At 38.7% G+C, this 23,391-nt stretch overlaps 1 protein-coding gene across 4 annotated transcripts in view; it reads right to left on the bottom strand.

Moving 5' to 3' along the window:
• Positions 1-1,788: 1,788 nt before the first annotated feature.
• Positions 1,789-23,391, bottom strand: part of sema3b (sema domain, immunoglobulin domain (Ig), short basic domain, secreted, (semaphorin) 3B) — a 92,031-nt gene continuing 70,428 nt past the window's right edge. For all 4 annotated transcript variants that reach the window (XM_028453952.1, XM_028453953.1, XM_028453956.1 and 1 more), the window contains 14 exons: positions 17,535-17,654; positions 16,184-16,277; positions 15,591-15,710; positions 15,364-15,506; positions 15,154-15,268; positions 12,755-12,824; positions 12,540-12,684; positions 8,922-9,141; positions 8,747-8,838; positions 8,630-8,671; positions 7,790-7,947; positions 7,666-7,721; positions 4,205-4,344; positions 1,789-3,538 (listed from right to left, as the gene is read on the bottom strand). In XM_028453952.1, coding sequence (XP_028309753.1) covers positions 3,032-3,538; positions 4,205-4,344; positions 7,666-7,721; positions 7,790-7,947; positions 8,630-8,671; positions 8,747-8,838; positions 8,922-9,141; positions 12,540-12,684; positions 12,755-12,824; positions 15,154-15,268; positions 15,364-15,506; positions 15,591-15,710; positions 16,184-16,277; positions 17,535-17,654 — 2,022 coding nt within the window. In that variant the 3' untranslated portion in view covers positions 1,789-3,031. The remainder of the gene's footprint in view (positions 3,539-4,204; positions 4,345-7,665; positions 7,722-7,789; positions 7,948-8,629; positions 8,672-8,746; positions 8,839-8,921; positions 9,142-12,539; positions 12,685-12,754; positions 12,825-15,153; positions 15,269-15,363; positions 15,507-15,590; positions 15,711-16,183; positions 16,278-17,534; positions 17,655-23,391) is intronic.

A 23,391-nucleotide genomic window follows, 5' to 3' on the forward strand; every position in this document is an offset into this window, starting at 1 on the left:
ATATTTGCCAATGCATCAGCTGTACAAACTGTATATTTTATTTACTATGAAAATGTGATGAATACCAAAAAAATAAAAGTCTGACCAAATGTTTCATTTTACAAGGTTAGAATAATATATCAAAAATGTGGTACCACAGGTGGGCTCCTTGTCTTTGTCTCTACACACACTGCACACTAGGGGGCAGACTACACACACATGTTAGCACAGACATGAACACAGTACACTAGTATACATACTGTACAAGGAAGACATTTTACAGCTAACACAGATAAGACCTCCTCAAGCAGCAATAGTCAATGACACGAGTGATTACAACAATGATGCAGCGATGCTTGTTTTCTCAGCTCTCTGTGTTTGTTGCTGTGCTCAACAAGAAATGGAAAGTTATTTATTTCAAATTGTTTGTGATATCCAATAATTACAAACAACAAGGACAGGAACAGTGTCAAAAAATTAGAATAGATAAAAAAGAAAAGTCTAATTTATAAATATCATGCTAAAATATAAACTTTTTTACCCAGAATTAAGGGAAGTCACACCTGGAGTTCACAGAAACTTCCTCCTCATTCCCATCCATCACCACCCACATCTCATCTAAACTGTCATCAGACCTTTTTATGTTTGAACAAAATGCAGAAGCTTTAAAAAAGAAAAGAAAACAACGTTAACTGCAGATGATGCAACATTAAACTTAAATATTTCATTTTAAAAGGATTCTCCACTGTTTTTACAAATGTGTCGTAAAACCTTCTAAATGTCCTTATTAGTAGATCTTTGTATAACAAAAAACTTTACAGTTTTAGAGCCTTGTTCCTCCATCTTGAAATCATGTGATTGATGATGTCACACGGCCCCACTGCCTGTAAACATCCTATTGTTTTCTATTGAAGTGAAACATTCAGCCTGATTTTTAGATAAATTAGCAGCTTTTTCACTCAATAATAACTTGTGCTGCTTTTGGAATCTCTAAATAATCAGGAAAAGTTAAAGATGTTGATGTAAACCTCTTTGATTTACCGCAGGGGTGTCCAACTCGTTTTAGTTCAGGGGCCAAATACGGACCAGTTTGACCTTAAGTGGGCCACAAACAGCAGATTCAATGTTAATGTGTGCTGGTTTGCACCTTCACGTATAAATGATAAATGTGAATGTATCAGTCCCTACAGTATCTTCACTTAAATATCCACAATTTTGGGAATTTTGGTAAATTTTATGAAATAATTTGAGAAAAAATTGCTGGATTTTAGAAAAATGTAGAGTTCTTGTGTGTTAGACTTGTTGTGTTTGGAGGACTGAGATATCTACAAATGAATTAGTTAGTAATTTACAAAATGTTTCAGGTTTTTTCTATCATTTTTACTTTCACGAGCGGGCCAAATTTAATTCTTCAAAGGGCTGGATTTGGCCCCTGGGCCTTGAGTTTGACACATTTGGTTTACGAAAGAGGATAAAAATGTTTGTGACCTGAAAAATAATCTGTGTCTGCAGGGGGTGACAGTTTCCACTCTGCGATTTGGTAGTAGACAATGAAGCAGAGAAGAAGAGCTCTCCTCAGGGACCTTTACTCTCCATTAAACAGTGCGCTGACACGCTCCGGTGGCTGAAGTTAGAGAGTAAATCACTGACTGTTGAAGAACTCGCACCCAAAAGGACTTCAGGGTTTGTGCGTCTTCAACAGAATACAGGTTTTACAACTGGTGGTAGTCTCATTTAAGTAAATATGGTGTAAAATAATGTGTTTTGTTAGACCTAGATGCTCTAATAAGGACATTTCAAGGTTTTAGGCCACATTTGTAAAAACAGACAGTGAAGGATCCCTTTAAGCTGCTTTTTTTTTTCTATGCCTTAAAACTCTACTTTGTCTTATATTAAGAAATGTAACAATAGCTTTCACAATTTCTGTTGTGGTTTGCACTCAGAAAAGCAATTATCTCTACAAACCTGTTCATGATCTGTGCCCAACTACATCGTTCTGTGACACAGGCCTTGATGTGCACGAGAAACTAAAACAAAACCTAACAGCGTATCACAAACAGTGAAGTGAGTGGATGTTTGATGCAGAAAAGTTCTTTTGTTCGTCCTTCTCCATCCAGTGTTTCCAGTTATAGTCTTGTTTTATATTCCAGTTGTCATCACGCGTCCCTCTGCTCTCTGTAGTGCATAACACTTCAGTTCATTTTACACAAGAAAGAATAAAAAACAAACAATAAATCTCATTTTTAAACCCATTAGTAGTGTGGTGCTGTCCCGTGCGTATCAACCTAACTTCCATTCACAGACAGTAGCTGTGTTTCCTTTACACATTTACACAAATTAAAAGCTATATTTCTAAATGTCGACAAGTGTATAGTTGTGCTTTGAATGTGTTCCCATTGAAGGTTGTTTTGGGGGAGGAGCCTGGTAACTCTGGTGAAATTTCATCCTGTGAGAGTTCTCTGTAGGAACGTTCCAAACCTCCTTAGAACACTCTGCATTCAAAGATTGTTCCATGTTTAATGTAACACTAATCATTTTAAAGTATGACGCTAAGAAATGTCCCGGTCTCCTCTTCTGTCCACACGTACCGCGTCATGTTTTCTCAGAGAGAAGTGGTCATGTGACCATGTACGTCACGCCCTGTGACGTGTTTGTGGAAAAAGTGTTTCCATAGCGCTTTTACCACAAATGTCTCCTTTTTAGCAAAATGTTTGTGTTTTTTCAAAATGCAGGTGTTCCCATTATCAGTTTTTATTGAGATATTTAGCTTTTGCACATTTCTAAAGGTAATGGAAACACAGCTAGTGGTCAGGTGGTACCTGCTGGTACGTATGTTCAATGGTCCAGTGGAAAGAGTCAAAGGAACCGTGCAGAATCAAAGTGGGCAGTAAGGCAGTACATGCAGGGGCTCAACTGGAGGGTTGGGGTACCATGTAGTAGTGAGGGCATCCAGAGGAAATATACACAACAGAGGAGGAGTGGTGTATAAACGTCTCCCATCTGCCTCCTCTTCTTCGCTAACATCAGTCAACGTAACTTTCTTCTGATCTTTTTACTCCCCTGCACTGCGTGGCGTTCGAGGGTTCGGTTTCCCGTCGTGGGTTCGCCGGTTCCGCCCCTTTCTGATCTCCTGGAGGTGTTTCCACTTCTTGTTGGCAGGGCGAACCACGGGACTGGCAGGTGGGACGTCCTTCCCCGGAGAAGGAAAGCTCTTCTCCCCCTGGCCACCACCGGAGTTCTTACGAGCCCAAACCTGCTCGCAGATCTGGTCGACGGTGCTGAGGTTGGGGTGGTCCACCAGCTGCATGAAGTCCCTGTACCACAGCTTCTGATTGGTCATTGGACTCCCACCTCCGCTACGGGGGTCCAATCGCACCGGAGCATTAGAAGGTACATTGGAAGTGGAGGTTGAAGGTACGACTTCTAAGGTGATGCTGAGTAGAGTTTGGGTGAAGCCGTGCTCCATGGCGTGGCACTGGTACAGGCCCACGTCTCTCTTTAGGACGCGACGGATCAGAAGTCCTCGGTCTGTGTGGATGATGCGCTCGTCCAGACGTACCTGGAAGCAACAAGGACAGAAAATGAGTTTCTAAAACAGTGGTTCCCAACCTTTTTTGGGTCATGACCCCATTTTTATATAAAAAATTTCATGAAATCACATTTTTTTTCTCTTTAAAATTAGTTTTTCGATCATGTTTGTTATACTGCGTTACAAATACAGGGTAGCCAGGATTAGTGCACAAAGTAACATTAAGTGCCAGCTCAGATACTTTTATACTGCATTTTATTTTAACTAGGTTTATATTTGAGAAAGTGAAAGTATAGAATACAGTTGTTTATAATTGTGTGTTGTATTTTAATTTGAAAACAATTATTATTTAAGCTCTGAGCTTTCTGCCTCTCTGTAAAAATATAATTTTAATCAGTTTTTATTTATTTATTTTTATTATTACAATCGACCCCATTTTATTTCCAGGTGACCACACATGGGGTCACAATGCCAAGGTTGAAAAACCCTGATCTAATCCTTTGTGATGTAACACCGATTTAGTAAAATAGAAACCAGAATTTACCAAACCAAAACCGCCGTATACATTTTACTCTGGAATCTTTTTGGTTGTAAGTGTAATACTTATACAAATAAACTGTACTTTAAACACATATTTATATATTTTTGTTCCTCAATCTTTGAGCTAGATAATTCAATAATTTCTGTCTGTCTTACCTCTTCTCTTGGGTTCTGAGGATGTTTCTGGAAGGTCCAGGTGACTCTAGCCTGGAGGGACTTGGGGATGCACTCTAAGAAAGTGCTGCTTCCATCCACTCCAAACAACTTCCTCTCTGTCACACGGTGCTTATGGTGGTCTGCAGGGGGCAGCAGAGGGACACATTTAGCAGTGTCTGATAGATTCCACTGGTTAGAGTCACTACATTATCTGTTTCATTTGAGTCAAATGACTCAAGATGTAATTTGTCTAAAAACGTCCAAATTTGGTAGAAAAATGAAAGGTGAAAAGCAGTATTTTTCTGGTCGTACTACTATGCACTCAATATGAATTTAGTTAGTCCATTAAATGTAATGCCTAATTGTGGGAACCTTTGCAATAACTTGTACCAGGATCAGATTTGTATTTTTGATTTATGTTTGTGAGCTGTTATGTTTGAAGTTGTTACATTCCCTTTTCTTCTTATTTTTTGGCTAATTTGGTACAAATTAGTCCAAACAAAAGGGTAAAAATTGTTGGGCTTCTTACCCCGAATGTGAAGTCCTATTTCCAATTACTATTTTTTGGCCACACTTCGACAAAATGTGCTGAATCTGGACCAAGTTGAACGGACCAATAGCAACTCAATTTCTACGACTACACTTGGTTAAAATTGGACTACGTTGGACGGTTTAATAACAACCCATTTCAACAACGATAACTGGGCTAAAATTGGACAAAGTTGGTTGATCCAATGACATCCAATCAAGCAGACTTTATTCAGACTAAATTTTGACCAGTTTTGACAGATACCGGTAAATTGTGGATGAGAAGGACCGACCAGATTTAGCCCAAAAAAGAACGTTATATGACGTTGGGATGAGATGCTGAGAAAAAAAAATCAAAATTCAAGGGTAGGTAAATTTAAAGTTTTTTAAAAAGGTCAAATTTAGTCATTGAGTTTTGGAAAAAACCGGCAGAATGGATCACATCCTTTGGGGATTTCTGCACGCATACTCAAACCAGTAAGTGGTAGGTACTCCACTTATGTAATTTACGTGTCTGTCGGAGTTCTTGGGACACGCTGTGGTTGTCAGTTACCAGGCGTTTTCAACGGTACCTTTTAGGAAGACGTTCCTAATGGTATTAACGTGTGCGTGTTAGCCTTCAGCAGGCTGAGCACCAACTGAAAACTCACCAACTTCACAGCGGTGCAACATCTCCCTGGTTGGCAGCGCCAACTACTGTGCGAGCTGACTGACATCTGAAACTCGCAACTCCCACCATCCAAACATGTCAACACGCTGACTCTCCTCGCACAACCTTCCAATCATTGCCAACCTCCCACAATCTGCCCAGCAGAACTTCAACCCTACACTGGCCAATCAGATCTTCACTCCAGACTTGTGAAACGGTGCTGGACCAGGAGCCAGACTCTGTTATCTTTGTTTGCTACACATGCTTAACACATTTTCTCATTTGACATTTAAGGCTTGTCATGTGTTAGAATTTGGTTTGTTTTGTTCTTGTGTGCATTGGTTTTTCTTCAGGTGTGAGAAAATAAACAGTGCTTAAATTAATTGTAGTGTGTATTCATCTTTGTGTGATTGGAGCGAGTCTTTTGCCCCGTACAGCACTGCAAGATTCAAGATGTTGACTACTTCTTTGTGGCAAAGTAGAATAAGGTCAACATTAATGGATCTTGACCCCAATAACCAAATAAACCAAAGACTTGGCAGAAAGAATGTGGATTATTTCTGAACAAAGTATGAAATGTTGCCCAAAACCATTAATGTGAACTAAAGCCTAAAATGAATGCAGTGAAGGTTACAATAAACAGGCCAAAGTGGTCACAACAGCTGGTGTCAAACCTGTGGTTTGTGGAGCTGTTTGAGGATAAACAGACATTTTAACACACCTGTAATTAAAATCTATTAAATACAGTTTATAAGGCTTAAACTACCAGAACCAACTCTCTGAGGCACTAAATTCAGCCCACAGCCCTTCCCAGTTTAGTCCTTCAACATTTCCACTGATGAGTGCAGGGAATTAATTTGCATCATCAATAGGCGTGCATTGACGAGTCATTGCTGTAACTAACATTTTGCACACAGATGGACCCCCTCAATACAGATAATTGCTTTGACCTTTTCAACTTATACAACTTAGCTTGTGCCATGTTGTAAATGGCATCACTCAGTGTGATTATGTAGCAGAAAATAAGGAAAGGAGGAGAACTGAGGAATTGTGGTCTATGGGGGTGGGGGGGGGTGAGGGGGGTGGGGTCACGGACTCTTTAGCATTGTTGCAGTGAGACGTCAGATTCCAAGAGTCTCTGTGAGTCCAATGGAGGCTTTTGTACGACTTAGACAAACCGCTGTGTTACAGTTAGAGTTGGGCATCGCAGGAATTTCAACGATTCCGGTTCCGATTCTTTTAGGAGAAATGGTCAAAAAAAGTCGACGTGTTTTAAATGAGCAGCTAACCAGAGGTGTTTCTGCAGTATATACAGTAAATATCAAATCTAAGAACCTGAATATAAATATGATCAATTTACTTTTCACGAGAGCTTTATTTTTGAAAACCTCATGAAAACACCTTTCCACACCACAGTGTGTGATGCTGCAGGCACGGTTGGGGTCAATTACATTTTAAAATTACAATTACATATTCAATTATCCATCTAATATTGCAACTCAATTAAAATTACGTTGACCTGCGTTTTTTTCAATTACAATTACTTTACTATTATTATCTTTCCTCTGAAAATCAATCACAATTACATTCTCAATTACTAAAGTTCAATTACAATTCCTAAGCCTTTAATAAAAAATCCCATGAAATTTAGCCTTCCCCTTGTGTTAGCCTTCTGTTAGCATCTGTAATGCTAATGGGTCAGTTTGACCCATGTCTTCAATCATCTGTAAAATACACTAATAAATATTATCTATCATATAAATAGTTTCTCATCTCTTGGTTACATTGTTAGGCTTCCTAATCAATGAAAATATGGGTATTAATATTTTTCCTGTGGGCGTCTGAGCCTTTGTTCTGTCAGTATACCCCTAGATTTATATTCATTTTAATTGTAAAATAATCTTCGAGAACTGACAGGAAAACTTGATATGAAACATATTTTAATAATTAACTATGTATGTAAGACATAGAACTGTAACATGGTTTCACAGGGTTGTGTTTAATTACATTAGAATTGTAATTTGCATAGCAATTATATTAAACTGTTATTTATAAAGTCAATTATCTGCTGCACAGTGTTCATGGTTGCTCGGTAACGCAAACACTTCCGGTGAAATGTAAAATTTTTAACAATTCCTGGAGAATCTGAAAGTTATTCCTGGGACCAATCAATGCTCGATGCCCAACCCTAGTTACAGTCCTGACTCTCCTCTGTTGTCTAATATTTTTTATCCATCATTAATATAAATCATAGTTGTACTTCAATGGTTTGAGACTCATTTACCTCCAGAACAAAGCGTGTTGGGATCTCCGTTCCTCACATCCTGACGACGGAAACGTCTGAAATGGTTTTTACAAGTTATTCATCCGATATTCAGCATTTATAAAATGATTAATGTGTCACAGACCTCTTGGTGTTTGGTAGGTAGCGAGTGCACGATGTTCCGTCCCACGCACAGTACGGATCTCTGGCCAGGCAGCACTCAGCACAGGCCTTACCGTACACGCTGCAGCGGTGAAGAGGAATCTGAGCTATTCCTGTGTCAGAGCCAACGTACAGCTGTTGCTGTGAAGAGAAATACATGACAAACATCAACTAGTGTGATTTATACATGGGTGTCACGTTTTCTCAACATGTAGACGCACCATCACACATATATTTTATTTACAAGGTATTTGGTAACACTAAGTTTATTTGTTTTGGAAACATTTCTCAACACAAACATAAAATATAGTAATATATTTATAATATGAATATTATGAAATGTTCCACTTTCTACTGAAGTCCAAAAAATAAATCAATATTTCCAGAAACTTTTACATACATGTTTTTGATTTGTTTTTAAAGAAAGATTGTTTTGGAATATAGATTAAATAATTTAATCTAAATTAATTTCATCGTATTTTCACTACTTCCCAATTAATGATAGTCAAAAATATCATTAATTTGCATATTTTGAGGTAAAACAATATAAAAATGTCCCACAGACCTGGGCTAGTGACCTGAAGTAAAAGCAATTATAGTAATTGTCACGCCCACTTTTTAAAACAAACTGACGCCCTATGATTTATAAAGTACAGTAAATGGGAGTTTGTTCTTAAGAAAGTTTCATGCATAATGCATTAATTTCATTCCAACCATTTAAATTCAATGAAAAGTGTGTTTTTCTCTTTGAGAATCATGGAACTTTTCTTTGTGAAAACATCCCAGACCATCTATTATGGATTCTATCAAGTAGAAAACATACCCGCTTTGAGGAAATCTGCATATTGATTATAGAAGAGGCATCCTAGGAAGAAGAAGAAGAGCAGATGCATCAGAAAGGGTCATTTTAAGCTAAGTTATACAAACTATTAATTCTTACTTTAAAGACCTCCAGCTCCTCCAGTAGAAGCTCCTCCTTGTTGTTCCAGCTCTCCTTGGGGACATTTATCACCTTTAGTACTGTCCCTTGGTCTAAAACACAAAATAAATCAGTTTCATGAATTAATCATTAACTTCTCACACTTTAACGTGAGAGAAACGAGCAGCTAACTCACCTGTTCCGATGAACATGACGTCGTACTGTCCGTCAGCGGCGTTAACTCTGTCCACAGCGATCTGTGTAAAACTATAATCCACGTTGGTTCTGACAAAGATAGGGCGGCGGGTCATGGGGTACACAGGGTTGTACATCAGAGGGTGGTGACGGGCGAACTGGATGACGTCATCAGGGAAACCTTTAGTCGACTCAAAGCTGCCAAACGTCTTGCTTGGGCACTGAGTGAGAGAGTGGTTCATGTTTTCATTTAAATTTATTACAAAACTGCCTAAAAACTATGTTTCTATCTCATAAACCCATGGAAGAGAACTCGGGCTGACATTGACAGGTTTACATTTAATAAAGAATAAAAATGAAATCCATTATGTTGTGAAGGTTCTTAGAGATTACTCATTCTCATTACAATTCCAGTACTGGGATATTTACAGAAATACATTCTTTTCTAAATCTTAAATTATATTTTACATGTTTACTTCTCAGGGTTTAGTTTTGTTTTCTTCAATAAATAAGTCTAAGTGTGCAAACTTTTATACTGTAGCTTCTGGTTAATCAGAACACTACAGATCTTCCAGTAACACTTTAATTTTATACATAAGGCTAACATTATCTGTCATTAGCATGAATAAGGTGTTATGAAGGGTGTCATTAAGTGCTGTTTGCTAAATTATGACATCTTTGGAGCTATGTTGACATTTTTGGGTTAGGTGGAGGGATCTAGTGGTTAGTTAGCGGTTAGGGCTATGGGTGGGTAGAGTTAGTGGGCTAGGTAGAGTTAATGGGCTAGGTAGAGTTAGTGGGCTAGGTAGAGTTAGTGGGCTAGGTAGAGTTAATGGGCTAGGTAGAGTTAGTGGGCTAGGTAGAGTTAGTGGGCTAGGTAGAGTTAATGGACTAGGTAGAGTTAGTGGGCTAGGTAGAGTTAATGGGCTAGGTAGAGTTAGTGGGCTAGGTAGAGTTAGTGGGCTAGGTAGAGTTAATGGACTAGGTAGAGTTAGTGGGCTAGGTAGAGTTAATGGGCTAGGTAGAGTTAATGGGCTAGGTAGAGTTAGTGGGCTAGGTAGAGTTAGTGGGCTAGGTAGAGTTAATGGACTAGGTAGAGTTAATGGACTAGGTAGAGTTAGTGGGCTAGGTAGAGTTAATGGACTAGGTAGAGTTAATGGACTAGGTAGAGTTAGTGGGCTAGGTAGAGTTAATGGGCTAGGTAGAGTTAGTGGACTAGGTAGAGTTAGTGGGCTAGGTAGAGTTAATGGACTAGGTAGAGTTAATGGACTAGGTAGAGTTAGTGGGCTAGGTAGAGTTAATGGACTAGGTAGAGTTAGTGGGCTAGGTAGAGTTAGTGGGCTAGGTAGAGTTAGTGGGCTAGGTAGAGTTAATGGGCTAGGTAGAGTTAGTGGACTAGGTAGAGTTAATGGACTAGGTAGAGTTAATGGACTAGGTAGAGTTAATGGACTAGGTAGAGTTAGTGGACTAGGTAGAGTTAGTGGACTAGGTAGAGTTAGTGGGCTAGGTAGGGTTAGTGGGCTAGGTAGAGTTAGTGGGCTAGGTAGAGTTAGTGGACTAGGTAGAGTTAGTGGACAAGGTAGAGTTAGTGGACTAGGTAGAGTTAGTGGACTAGGTAGAGTTAGTGGGCTAGGTAGAGTTAATGGGCTAGGTAGAGTTAGTGGACTAGGTAGAGTTAGTGGACTAGGTAGAGTTAGTGGGCTAGGTAGAGTTAGTGGGCTAGGTAGAGTTAGTGGACTAGGTAGAGTTAATGGACTAGGTAGAGTTAGTGGGCTAGGTAGAGTTATGGGTAGGTAGAGTTAGAGGAGGTCCGTAGGGTTAGGGTAACAAATCACAGCCTTTATGACACCGTATTCATGCTAATGACAGGTGTCATGTCATAATAATCACAGCATAATGTTGGCCTTTATGTATAAAACTTCAATTAAAGTGTTACTGATATTCCTTTATATCCATCCATTCGATTTTTGACCCACTTGCTCCTTTTTTCAGAGTTGCGTGGGTCTACTGGTGCCTTTTTCCGGCTCTCATTGGGTGTTACGCAGGGGTACACCCTGGACAGCGCACCAGTCCACACAGACAAACACTCACACCTACAGGCAACTCACAGACTCCAAACCACCTAACAGTCATGTGTTTGGATTAAAGGAGGAAGTCAGCACACAGTCAAGCACAGGGAGAACATGCAAACACACAGAAAGGACACGTGTCCACCCCAGGGCTAATCACTACACCACTGCATGCCCTTCTTCCTTTATATTGTTTGATTAATTCACACCAAAAACGTGCATCTTCCACCAAAACCAAAGGCTTTATATATTTTGTCAGGATCAACAAAAACATATGAAGAAGGAAATCTCATTATTATACAGATAATATTCTCAGCAAACAGCAGGCTGAGACTTAAACGGATTAAACACACCATCTGATTTTAATTGTAGATATTATTAAAAATATATGCCTGACATTTTTCACTAGAATCTCAGAAATTTGGAAACTCAAAGTCCTGTTGATGCTGATATCCTAGTTTTTAATGTTGGAGAATAACAGATAAAAGGAGAGAGCCATACTTTAAACCTTTTAATGCTCAACCTCTGACTGATATTTCTAATCCCACCCTTCAAAACAACTCAAATTCCTGAAAGCATTTTGAAACAGTAATGTTGTTTCTCTGTCAGTGTCATTATTCAGGTTAAACTAAACCTTTCAGACACCAACACTGCAGCCATTGAATAAACCAAAGGCCATTACTGAAGCCCTGAGCTTCAGAGAGTATTGAATATTGTGCAACTGTGTTTAATGAATAGTCCAAGGCTTTTGATATGGTAAGCCACAACATTTTATTAGGTACATTACATACAATTGGCTTTTTAAAAGCACACAATTAGTTGGTGCTTTGGTGGAACTCAATGTGTTCAGTTTGCAGGGTCAGCATCTAAAAGCTTTACCCCAGAGATCATTAATAAGCTTTTTATTGTTTATGATCTACATAAACAATAGCTCAGACTGTATACCACTTCTATGCTGACAACACAATAATCTTTGTCAGTGGCACCAACCGTGGTCGATCTACAGTCTGTCCTTGATGTGGTTCATTTTGACTGAAATGAAACTGGTGCAGAAGGCAGAAAAATCATGTTCCTCTGACAGACAAATGGTCTAAATAATAATAATTGATCAGAATTGGGCATGTGCAACCACCTCTAAATGACTTCTGGAAACTTCTTTCAAAGTACTATTTAAGACAATTGTGCAAAAAGAACTATTGTGATAACTTTTAAAGGCATCGTATATATCATCTTTTTTTATATATATAAAAGTATTGTTTAAATGGTCAAATTGTATTATTTAAAGGGATCCTCCACTGTTTTTACAAATGTGTATATAAACAATATATTGTATTAGATTTCAGTTGTTTGTCTATTACTATACTTGTCTAATTTTTTTTAGCATAACAACTAATAATTATCTATTATATAATTCATTTGAATAGTTTTTGTCATGACATTAATGAAAAATAATAACATAAAAAGCCATAAAAATGTTAAAAAGTCCATGTGCTGAGTTTTCATTCCTAATAGTCCATTGATGGGGTGTTGTGGGTAAAGTAAAAACATACCATTCCTGGGCGGGGATAGGGCACTTTTCCCTGGAAGGGGACCCACTGGTAGTTGGGCCCCTCTTTGTGAGCAAAAGGTCCCAGGAAGGCCCTCCGGATGTCATTCATAGAGTAGAGACACACAGCTGAGCCTTTAAACACACTGCTGCTGGGAGACAGGGGGAGCTGGGTTAGGTACACACACACACACACACACACACAGTAAACATTCTGACCTGGAAGTGGAGAAGACGGTATAGATCAGAGGATTTTTTCTGTCTCTTGTCTGCAGCAGGAACACGTCGCCTGAGGACGAACAACACACACACGCACACACACACACACACACACACACACACACACACACACACACACACACACACACACACACACACACACACACACACACACACACACACACACACACACACACACACACACACACACACACACACACACACACACACACACACACTTAGGTCAGGTGGTGGTAATCTGAAGGTGAAAGGTTAAGAGAAAGATAATCAAACCCTTTTGGCTATGCCAGACTTCTAAAGGAGACTTTTTGTTTTTACTGATACCTGAGGGTCATGATGGTCACTAAACTTTCAGGTTCTTAATTGTTAATTGTTAAATCAATCCTCCACCGTTTTTACAAATGTAGCCTAAATTATTTGAAATGTCCTTATTAGAAGATTTATATCTTTCATTAACTTTTAAAAATTGAACTACTTTACAGTTTTAAAACCTGTATTCCAACATCTCCATTCCCACAGAAGACGACACTTCCACTTTTTCGGTGGGACTCCTTCAACAGTCCATGATTACTTGCTAACTTCAGCCACTAGAACGTGTCAGCACACTGAGCTCTTCTTCTCTGCTTCATTGTCTACCACCAAACATCAGAGTTGGAACTGTCGCCCCCTGCGGTCATAGATTATTTGTCAGGTCAAAACAGGTTTAAATCCTCTTTCTGTAAACATTGATATCTTTAACTTTTCCTGATTATTTCAAGCAACCAAAAATAGCACAAGTTATTATTTTGACTGAAAAAGCTGCAAAATGATCTAAAAAGCTACTAAATGATGAATGTTTCACTCCAATAGAAAACAATGAGATGTTTACAGGCAGTGGGGCCGTGTGACATCATCAGTCACATGATTTCAAGATGGAGGAACACAGGCTCTAAAACTACAAAGTAGTTCTGGTTTTAAAAGGAAATTAAACTAATATCGTGCATAATACTGTGTTTTGTTAGACATAGATCTACTAATGAGGACATTTAGATGGTTTTAGGACACGTTTGTAAAAACAGTGGAGGATCTATTTAATGTCGTTGGTGTGTTTTCTCATTTAAGTCATAATCAAATTTAACGTAGTACACTGACAAAGATTCTCATTCTAAAATTGTAAATTATTATCAAGGTTTTTTCCTTTCTTGTTATGATCACTGTTGACTTGTCTTCCTAATCACAGTCAGTACTTCCATCGATTTTAATTTAACCTTTTTTTATCTAAACTGCAAAGTGCTTTGAAACCAAAGCAAGAACTAATAAGTAATGTATAGTTAACTTATTAGTACTGCTTTTTTTTTTTTTATCAAACATGCAACTAATTGGGGATTTAAGTGGCCACAAAACCTTAAGGGACTTACTCAAGCTTCTATGACCGTTACTCCATTACCGCCATTACTACCCTACTACCACCATTACCGCCATTACTACCCTACTACCACCATTACCGCCATTACTGCCCTCCTACCACCATTACCGCCATTACTGCCCTCCTACCACCATTACTGCCATTACTGCCCTACTACCACCATTACCGCCATTACTACCCTACTACCACCATTACCGCCATTACTACCCTACTACCACCATTACCGCCATTACTACCCTACTACCACCATTACCGCCATTACTACCCTACTACCACCATTACTGCCCTACTACCACAATTACTACCCTACTACCACCATTACCGCCATTACTACCCTACTACCACCATTACCGCCATTACTGCCCTACTACCACCATTACTGCCTTTGCTGCCCTACTACCACCATTACTGCCGTTACTACCCTACTACCACAATTACTACCCTACTACCACCATTACCGCCATTACTACCCTACTACCACCATTACTGCCCTACTACCACAATTACTACCCTACTACCACCATTACTGCCTTTACTGCCCTACTACCACCATTACTGCCTTTACTGCCCTACTACCACCATTACCGCCCTCCTACCACCATTACTGCCGTTACTGCCCTACTACCACCATTACTGCACTACTACCACCATTACTGCCCTACTACCATCATTACTGCCGTTACTGCCCTCCTACCACCATTACTGCCCTCCTACCACCATTTCCGCCCTCCTACCACCATTACTGCCGTTACTACCCTACTACCACCATTACCGCCGTTACTGCCCTACTACCACCATTACTGCCATTACTGCCCTACTACCATGCTCACACTCCTAGATAGTGTTCCTGCGTAATAATCTTGAATAGGTTTGATTTCTTATTTTATTTTTTAGAGATGCATCACAACACTACATACATGAAACCCTAGTTAACCCAGACACTTCAGAAACATTGCACATATAGTGAACCTACGGAGCTCATCAAAGTACGTGTCACTGCCATCAGCTCCTGGAACTGAGCAGATCAGACGAGTCTTAAGGAATGTCGTCCACTTGTTGACCAAACTTCTCTGACCTCCCATGTCGTTCTGTATTAAGAGAAGATGTGAATTAGACACTACAGAGCAAACAATGTTTTGGAACCTTTGTACATTTACTTTAAATAGTAGAGTAAAGTAATCACCCTGCACAACTGTCCAATACGAGAATATGTGGACTTTCCCAACCCTTGAGCTTCAACCGCCGTCTCCCGGAAGAAGAAAAAGACCTTGTCGTCATCTGGGTTTTCACTCTCTGGGACCCAAAACGAGCCAACAAACTTTGGTTCTGTCAAGCAGTCAGAAACAGAACATTATCAGTCAAAGTGTTTAGTTTACCTGTGAAAGAAAAGCTCATGAGAATCAAACACACCATTGAGCCAGCGTGAATCGTGCTGTTCTGTCCGGATCGAAGGACGTTTGCCCAAACTTCTGAAGATGGTGAAGTCTCGGCCCATTAAATCTGTGGCCACGCCTGCATACAGCTCATCACCTGCAAAACATTATCCATTGAATTAATCAGAGAATAAAAATAATCAATATTTCTTTGGAGCAGAAAGTTGTGGGATATGGTAGATATATTTGTAAAGGATGTACGGTTAATGTAAAAAACAAATATTGCATGGTTTCTGTGAGTATTATATCGCATTAATTGTTCATTTACAATATAGTTTTCAAATTGTTAGTAAATTGAGACTTTGTTATAATCTAGTAAAAATCAAAGGGGTAGGACTAGATAAGTTCATACTTCTTCAGACTATTTTCGTTCACGTAAACTGATACACGTAAGAACTTGAAGATGCAAAATAGTGTTTTGTAGTTATTTTTGTTATTTTATTTAAATTTTAAGTTATCATTTATATGCTCGAAATAAATAAATAAATCAATTAAAAAAAACTGAGTTATAGTAGAAGTCAAAAAGTTTGTGACGTTTTAATCCTAAATTGTTGTGTTTTGTTGAATTACCGACGAGCACAGATGCAGCATTGTGGCGAGGGTCGTATGGACTCTTTCCTTTTCCGTCCTCCACCTTAGAAGGATCGATTCTAAACACGTGGTCCTGAAGAAGACAATAGCAGCTGTTTTTATTGGGTCACATTAGGTTGTTCTGAAAATGTTGGTAGATCATCACAGCTTATGGTATGAAAACAAAAAGTCTGTAAATAATCTCTGCTTCCCTATTTACAACTAAAAATATGTATATCATGTTCATGAATTAACATGAATTACTTTTTAATTAAATGAAGTCATAGGTTTATAACGAATGTACAGAACAGCCAGGCAGATCTGTTAAAAACATGTTCACTGGTGGAAGAAAGAATTAAGATTTCTACATGGTTTTTTTTAGTGTACTGAATCTATTTCTAATGGGATACACGCTGGTAAATCAATGGTTCTCATTGAAAATCAAGAAATACAAGATGGCCACCGTCATTATTGCCAATTTGGATATTTTCACATAACTTTGGTTCTATTTGACATAAAAACATGATCAAATAATTTAATAATATATCTTAAAATACCGTAAATTGTGCTTCGAGCAAGATCCAAGATGGCCGCCATCTGTACAGTGAATTTCAGTCTTATCATAACTTTGGTTCTGTTAGATGTAAAAACAAGATCTTTGTGGTAAAATGTAGGTTTTTGGGGACAAGGATTGTCATGAAATAGCTTATTATACTGTAAATTACATCCAGAGCCAGATATAAGATGGCCACCACAACACTTTACACATGGAAAAAGTGAAAATATGATTTATTTCCAGTAACAACTGTGTATGACAAAGAGGCCTTTTAAAAGGGTGAACCATTTGATTTAAATCCCATCAAAACATGAATTAATATTTTTATTTTCATTTATTTCTCAGGAACATTATATCCATTGTGATCCTGGTGTGTGCATAAGCATTAATCTGATGAAGTGTTCATGTATATATATATATATTATATGTAGTGATCAAACTCACATTTTTACTTAACTGTTAATTGTTACTTAATTTTACAATTGAAACATTGGTTTGCCATCGTGGTACAAATGTTTGAGCTTTTCCAAAAGTGAACATTTTAGCCTAATATTGCTACATATTTGCGGGGCTAACGTGTCTTTTCTTATAATCTCACATTAAACTTCACTACTGTACCATACTTATAAAGACTGTAGTTATCCCTACATGTGTTATTCTTCCAGAAAAAGGCTGAACACATCCTAATATAAAGCAAACCTTTGGTTATACATCAGGTCTGTTTATCATAAGCTAATCTCTACACACTTGTGTGACTGTAACTGTGGCTCAGATGTGGGTGTTGCTCCGTCCTACCTCCATCCTGTTTCCCACCTCTACAAAAGCACAGGTAGGGTGGAAGGCTCCTGTTCCACAGGCGTACAGGTGTGTGCGGTTGTAATGGTGCACAATCTTCACATAGTTTACACAATCCGACTGAAAACACACACAGGAATAGTGTTAGAAATGGCTGATTAAAGTTATGACTGTTTATTTATTATGCACAACACACTCAAACAGTTACACTGTCGCACGTGTGTCGTTTTCATGTTTAAAAGTATAAACCAAGGGCAGAATTAGAGAGAATAACACAGGTTACATTTGGAATCTAACTGGAAACTACAGGTCACTGAAAGTCAGTGCATGACATAAGATGTAAAGTATGATAGTACAAACCACAATAATTGATTTTGGCTGTAGTAGCGGAACTGAACTAGTAGGCTAATGCTAGCCTGAAGCTATGCTGCACCAAGATTAAATGGCTAAAATATAAGGTGGCCATACGTCTTGATTTATCCAGACATTTTCTCTTTTATTTAAATGACCATAACTCTGCTAATATTTGCTCAATCGGAGAAATTCTACCAGTTTCTGAAAGCTAACAAGTTGCTCTTTATAGGTAGTATCATGTAATTAATGTAATTTAACTCACATGTGACGGAATCATTAATTATTCTTTGTTTTGATGAAATCATCACATGAGGAAAAGAGAAAAGAGACTAAAGTCTAAGATGGATCAAAAGAGACCAAACACTGGTGGATTTATGAATAAATATCATGATGAAGATCCTCCTGGATGATCAAACCTCCATGGAGGTTCAGATAGAGATTAGAAAACCAACCTTAGAATGTAGGAAGTTAAGGTAAAGTTTCATCATCTGGTCTAGACCTCATCACCTCTGTCTCCATGACAACAGACAGAATAAAGCTGAGTCAGCATTGGACCGTGGGATGGAAACTATCAGTTATTTATTGAAGTGTATATTTAATATTTATTTAATGTTCTGTAAGCTTTGAGTTTTTTTGTTTTTCTAGGAGGAAATGTTTCTCATTGTTTCAATGATTGAGAGATTTTAAGAAAGTTTACTATATTGTATTTTGCCGTTACAAGGTAGATTAAAAAAAATCTGGAGTAATTTCAATATGCTGAGGTCGGCCCGAGTGTCCTCTTTTTTGGAAAGTCAAAATATGGTCATCCTAAATAAGTCCATAGTGTAGTTAAAGCCCTTGATCAAGCCTTTGCCAGCTTTTCACCTGGCCATTGTGTATTCAGTCTTTCCTTTTCCGTGGTTAACAATGCTAGATTAAACTTGTCTGTCCTCCTATTTGATGATGGAAATTCCTCACATAGTTCTACTCTCCACTGTCAGGTCCAACTACTGCCCAGTGTTGTCACAGCCTTTGTGTTCTGGATCAGCAAACATGATCAGAAGCCACATATATCATACTCACGTGTACGGCTATTAACTCATTGTGTGCCATTCACGTCTATGAATGGCACGTCTATAGACGTGAATTGTGTTTTTCGGCTGGGGTTGCTAGGAGACAGTGTGACGACGCTCTCCTGTCAATGTTGAGCTTGTACCATGATGTAGTGACCACCTGGTGACATGTAGGTGGCAGCAGAGCACCTTTGATGAGCAGAGCTCAGAGGGAGAGGAAACCCTCCCTAGACAGAAAATGTCGCGACACGAGTTGTTGGTGAAGCTCACACTCGGCGTGAGCATGTGTGGAACTAAGTGGACTATTGAGAGTGGGGCGATGGTGAAATACAACGATCAAAAAAACAGGGCGAGCGCTGACACTCGGCATGTCTGGGATGAGGAGGAAGTTGCGTGTGTGGGAACTAACGGGGAGAGACTTGGAGGAACGCCAAAATACAGTAAGAAAACCATTCAACTCTGACATAGATAGTAAAATAATAATAATTTTACCATGACAAGCCTGGTTTCAGTGATGTTTTTGTAGTTTTAAACTAATGTTGAGGTGTCACTAAAGCAAAAAAAATTGCTTCAAAGTCACTAATAGATTTTCTCAGCTTTTGTCACAAACTGGTGATTTGTGTGAAACTTTCCTCTATTCAACAGCTGATTACAGAAGAATGAAACAAGCCTGAAACTAAATATTTTTTCTGATGTAATTAGAGACTTTAATCTTTCAGAATCTGGTGTATTGGTGAATCTGATGAATTCAGATTGTCATAGTACAAAATATTATGTAGGTCTTTAAAAATTAGAAATTTTTAAAATTGGCTGGCACTGAATGAGTTAAACAGTCCAATAATCAAAGTACTGTACTAAACCACATGGAACTAGAAGGAGTCGCCATTTTGCTCATTTTGATCAGCATGGCCTGTCTCTTTAAAGAAATGTTGCATTGTGGGAGGTAGAGGTCTAACAGGTGTGTTCACATTGTTGGAAGTGTAGTTCTAGTTGTACTTTTTGTTTTGTAGTTAAATGTTACGAGAGGATTAAATATTACTTTTCTTAGCAACTGCTTCTTGTGTGCAGATAGAGCTGTTGTCAGCAGCAGAAACGAGCCATGGCTGAGTAGTTAGCTATTGGAAGTGCACTAATATGGTTAAAAACTGTGATGAAAGCTGCGTGAAATGATATGTGTTCATTTATTGGATGATGCTCCACTACCTCTGAATAACAGGTCAGTTCTCCTGACAGAGTTCATCATTTAGCCTCAAGGAAATAAGAGGGAACAATGTGGTGGGGGTGTGGTTAGTGCCATGACACCCCCCATAGTATCCCCTGTAAGCAGAAACAAGGACTTTCTGTAAAGGAATTCTGTCAGATCATTAGCTTAGCCCATTAGCTTAGCCCATTAGCTTAGCCCACAGATCCCTCACATACCATCCAATATGGTGTGAACGTAAACGTTCTAAGTGTGTATCCCATACCGACATTATGGAGCCAAAGTCTGGATAACTCTGACATAGTGTCATTATTTTCAGCGTAGAGACGCTAAATAAATGTTTCTGTGGGGACTCTTCATAGTTTATGCCACAAGATATAAAATCATTCTAAAAAGTATTTTTAATATGTTTCCCATGTGGTGTAGTTCCTGAGCTGAAAATGGAAGATAAATAAGGATGCGCAAAAATCAACCCCCCCCCCATTGAATTATCTATATCTCAAAAAAATATTCATCCAATCAAACTAAAAATTACAGTGTGACTATTGAATAATCAAGGAACAATTGTTTTTTTCAGAGTGTGGACCATCTGTGAAATGACCTCTGGTATTCCTGACGTTCTTGTCCAACATTAGTGTGATAATACCCAAATGTTTTCTTGTTTATGAAAGGCAGACAGAAGGTAAGAGGTGAGAGAAGAACGGGAGATAATGGACAGAGGGATGAATAGAGTTAATCATCTCCAGAGTGGAGAGGACAATAAGGAAAGGGAGAAAAGGAGAATAATACGGCTTTAATAGAAGGGAATACATAAACCCAGACTCACACTGTGACATTATCATAGCCTCCCGTTTACTCACTGTTTCAGCTAATTAGCTGTGGAAAGGTCAAAGGTTGACTAGTAAACTCTAACCACACACACACACACACACACACACACACACACCTACACACACACACACACACACACACACACACACACACACACACACACACACACACACACACACACACACACACACACACACACACACACACACACACACACACACACACACACACACACACACAGGAATTGTAATTGTTCAACCTTCCTCCTTCCTTTGGGATTTTTTTATGGTCTTTCATGAATCTTTTTACTCCTTCTGTTTTTTTGTCTCATTAAAGAGTTTCCTTTGTCGGACTAAGGACTGTCACCTTCTTCTGCACTCTGACACACACACACACACACACAAACACACACACACACACACACACACACACACACACAAATAATACAGCGTGTACTGGTCAAATGAAATTGGAGCCTGGATTTTAGCATGAATGGAATCCGTTGTCTGTCTGCTACAGCTGTGTAATCACACTGATGACTGTTATTTTACACACACACACACACACACACACACACACACACACACACACACACACACACACACACACACACACACACACTAGATCTATTTATAATAATAAATGAGCATGCCGTATAGGCTATATGTGGACTATACTTGAAATTGATGACATGTGCAAATACATCAAACCAATTAGAAGCCACTTGGCACACACACACACACACACACACACACACACACACACACACACACACACACACACACACACACACACACACACACACACACACACACACACACACACACACACACACACACACACACACACACACACACAGATAAGTGGAGTTAGCTAATTGCTGTAATACTGGGTGGTCCATGAATGTTGGTGTGTGACCTCTATGTTGGTCAGTGAAGCCCAGCGTGCTCTGGATCAACTTGACCACATTTAGACACAAATAATAATAATCACCCACACTATTCAATTTTGGTAATATAAATAGTTTTTATGGTTAAAAAATAGCAGCCAAATCTACAAACACGAATGAACCCTAAAAACCCAATAAAGACAGACATTATGCTGACCAAAATCACAGAAAATGTAAAAAAAAAATTGTGTTCACATGGAAACATTTTGATAAAGTCTGAAACTCCTACGTACGGTGTACATTTTAGGACATCCTCAGAGTAAGGTATCAAAGATCAGGAAAACCTGATCATTTTTCTGACCAAACTGACTCATGACTCAGCAAAACCTCCATCAAATGGAATGGCCTCAGGCTTCAAAATAAGTCATCAACTCAACATCCTCAGTCCTTGAAACACAACATGGCGTTGAAGGTTGAAAAGCCTAGTTGAGAAATATCAACGTATTGTTTGATTAATAAACACATACAGTAGCTAAATGAAACAATGATATAACTTAACCTTTAAAAAGGTTTCAACTTTACCCTCGTATCCATAGCAGCACATATTGATGACGTCATGTTTTTCCAGTTTCTTTAAACTATATCGTGTTTGAGTCTGATGACTTTTATTTTGAAGCCTGAGGCCATTTCATTTGATGGCATTTGGTTTTCCTGTTATGATGTGTCACTCTGAGACCTGAGAATGTCCTAAAATATACACCGTACATAGAGCTAAACAAGCCTCACGATGTAAATCTCAATCAGACCGTTCCAATCAATAACGTGGCGCGCTGAGCAAATCTGATTTAACACAACTCATGTTTACACATCAGAGCTGAAAAGACAGATTGTCCTTTTTTAAAAAGCACAATCATCTGTTTACTGAGGACATCAGTGGCACAAGACGCAGGAAAAGTTACAGTTAAGATAAGGTGATGCTATTTCAGACTAATTTCACTTTCAGCCCGACTATTGGGATGGTGTTTCTAATCACGCTGACTCACAGCGGCTTCTCTGTACCTTTAAAAGTGTTCTTTGAATAGAACTTACAAGTATTTATGGCAAACGAAGACAATCTCTCAAGCAGCCAACAATTAGTAAATAGGGGTACTTTTACATGAAATTACATAAAGTCACTCATTTATCAACCTTGTGTGTAAACAGGTGCAAATCTGAGTTCACATTGTGTCACAATATGTGATTTATCAAACATTGGCATCTGACTAATCCCAGCGTACAAATGATCAGGTGTTGATAAATACTGCAGCTGAATTCAATCGTCATTAACTTGTTAAGTCCCCCTGTTTCTGAAGCCCCGCCCACTGAGGTCAAACAGGAAAAGAAGTTGAAGATGAAAATCATCATCCTCACACCTGAGGTGGAGCAAAACAAAGTTTTTTGAAAGCGTGAAAACTGGACTCATTTAATTAAACGTTCTGTGGAAGTGGATCAGCTACTGAGCAGGAGACGTCTGCCCCCCTGTGTGCACTG

This window comes from Gouania willdenowi, chromosome 7 (genome assembly GCF_900634775.1).
Source record: "Gouania willdenowi chromosome 7, fGouWil2.1, whole genome shotgun sequence".
Lineage (NCBI taxonomy): Eukaryota > Metazoa > Chordata > Actinopteri > Blenniiformes > Gobiesocidae > Gouania > Gouania willdenowi.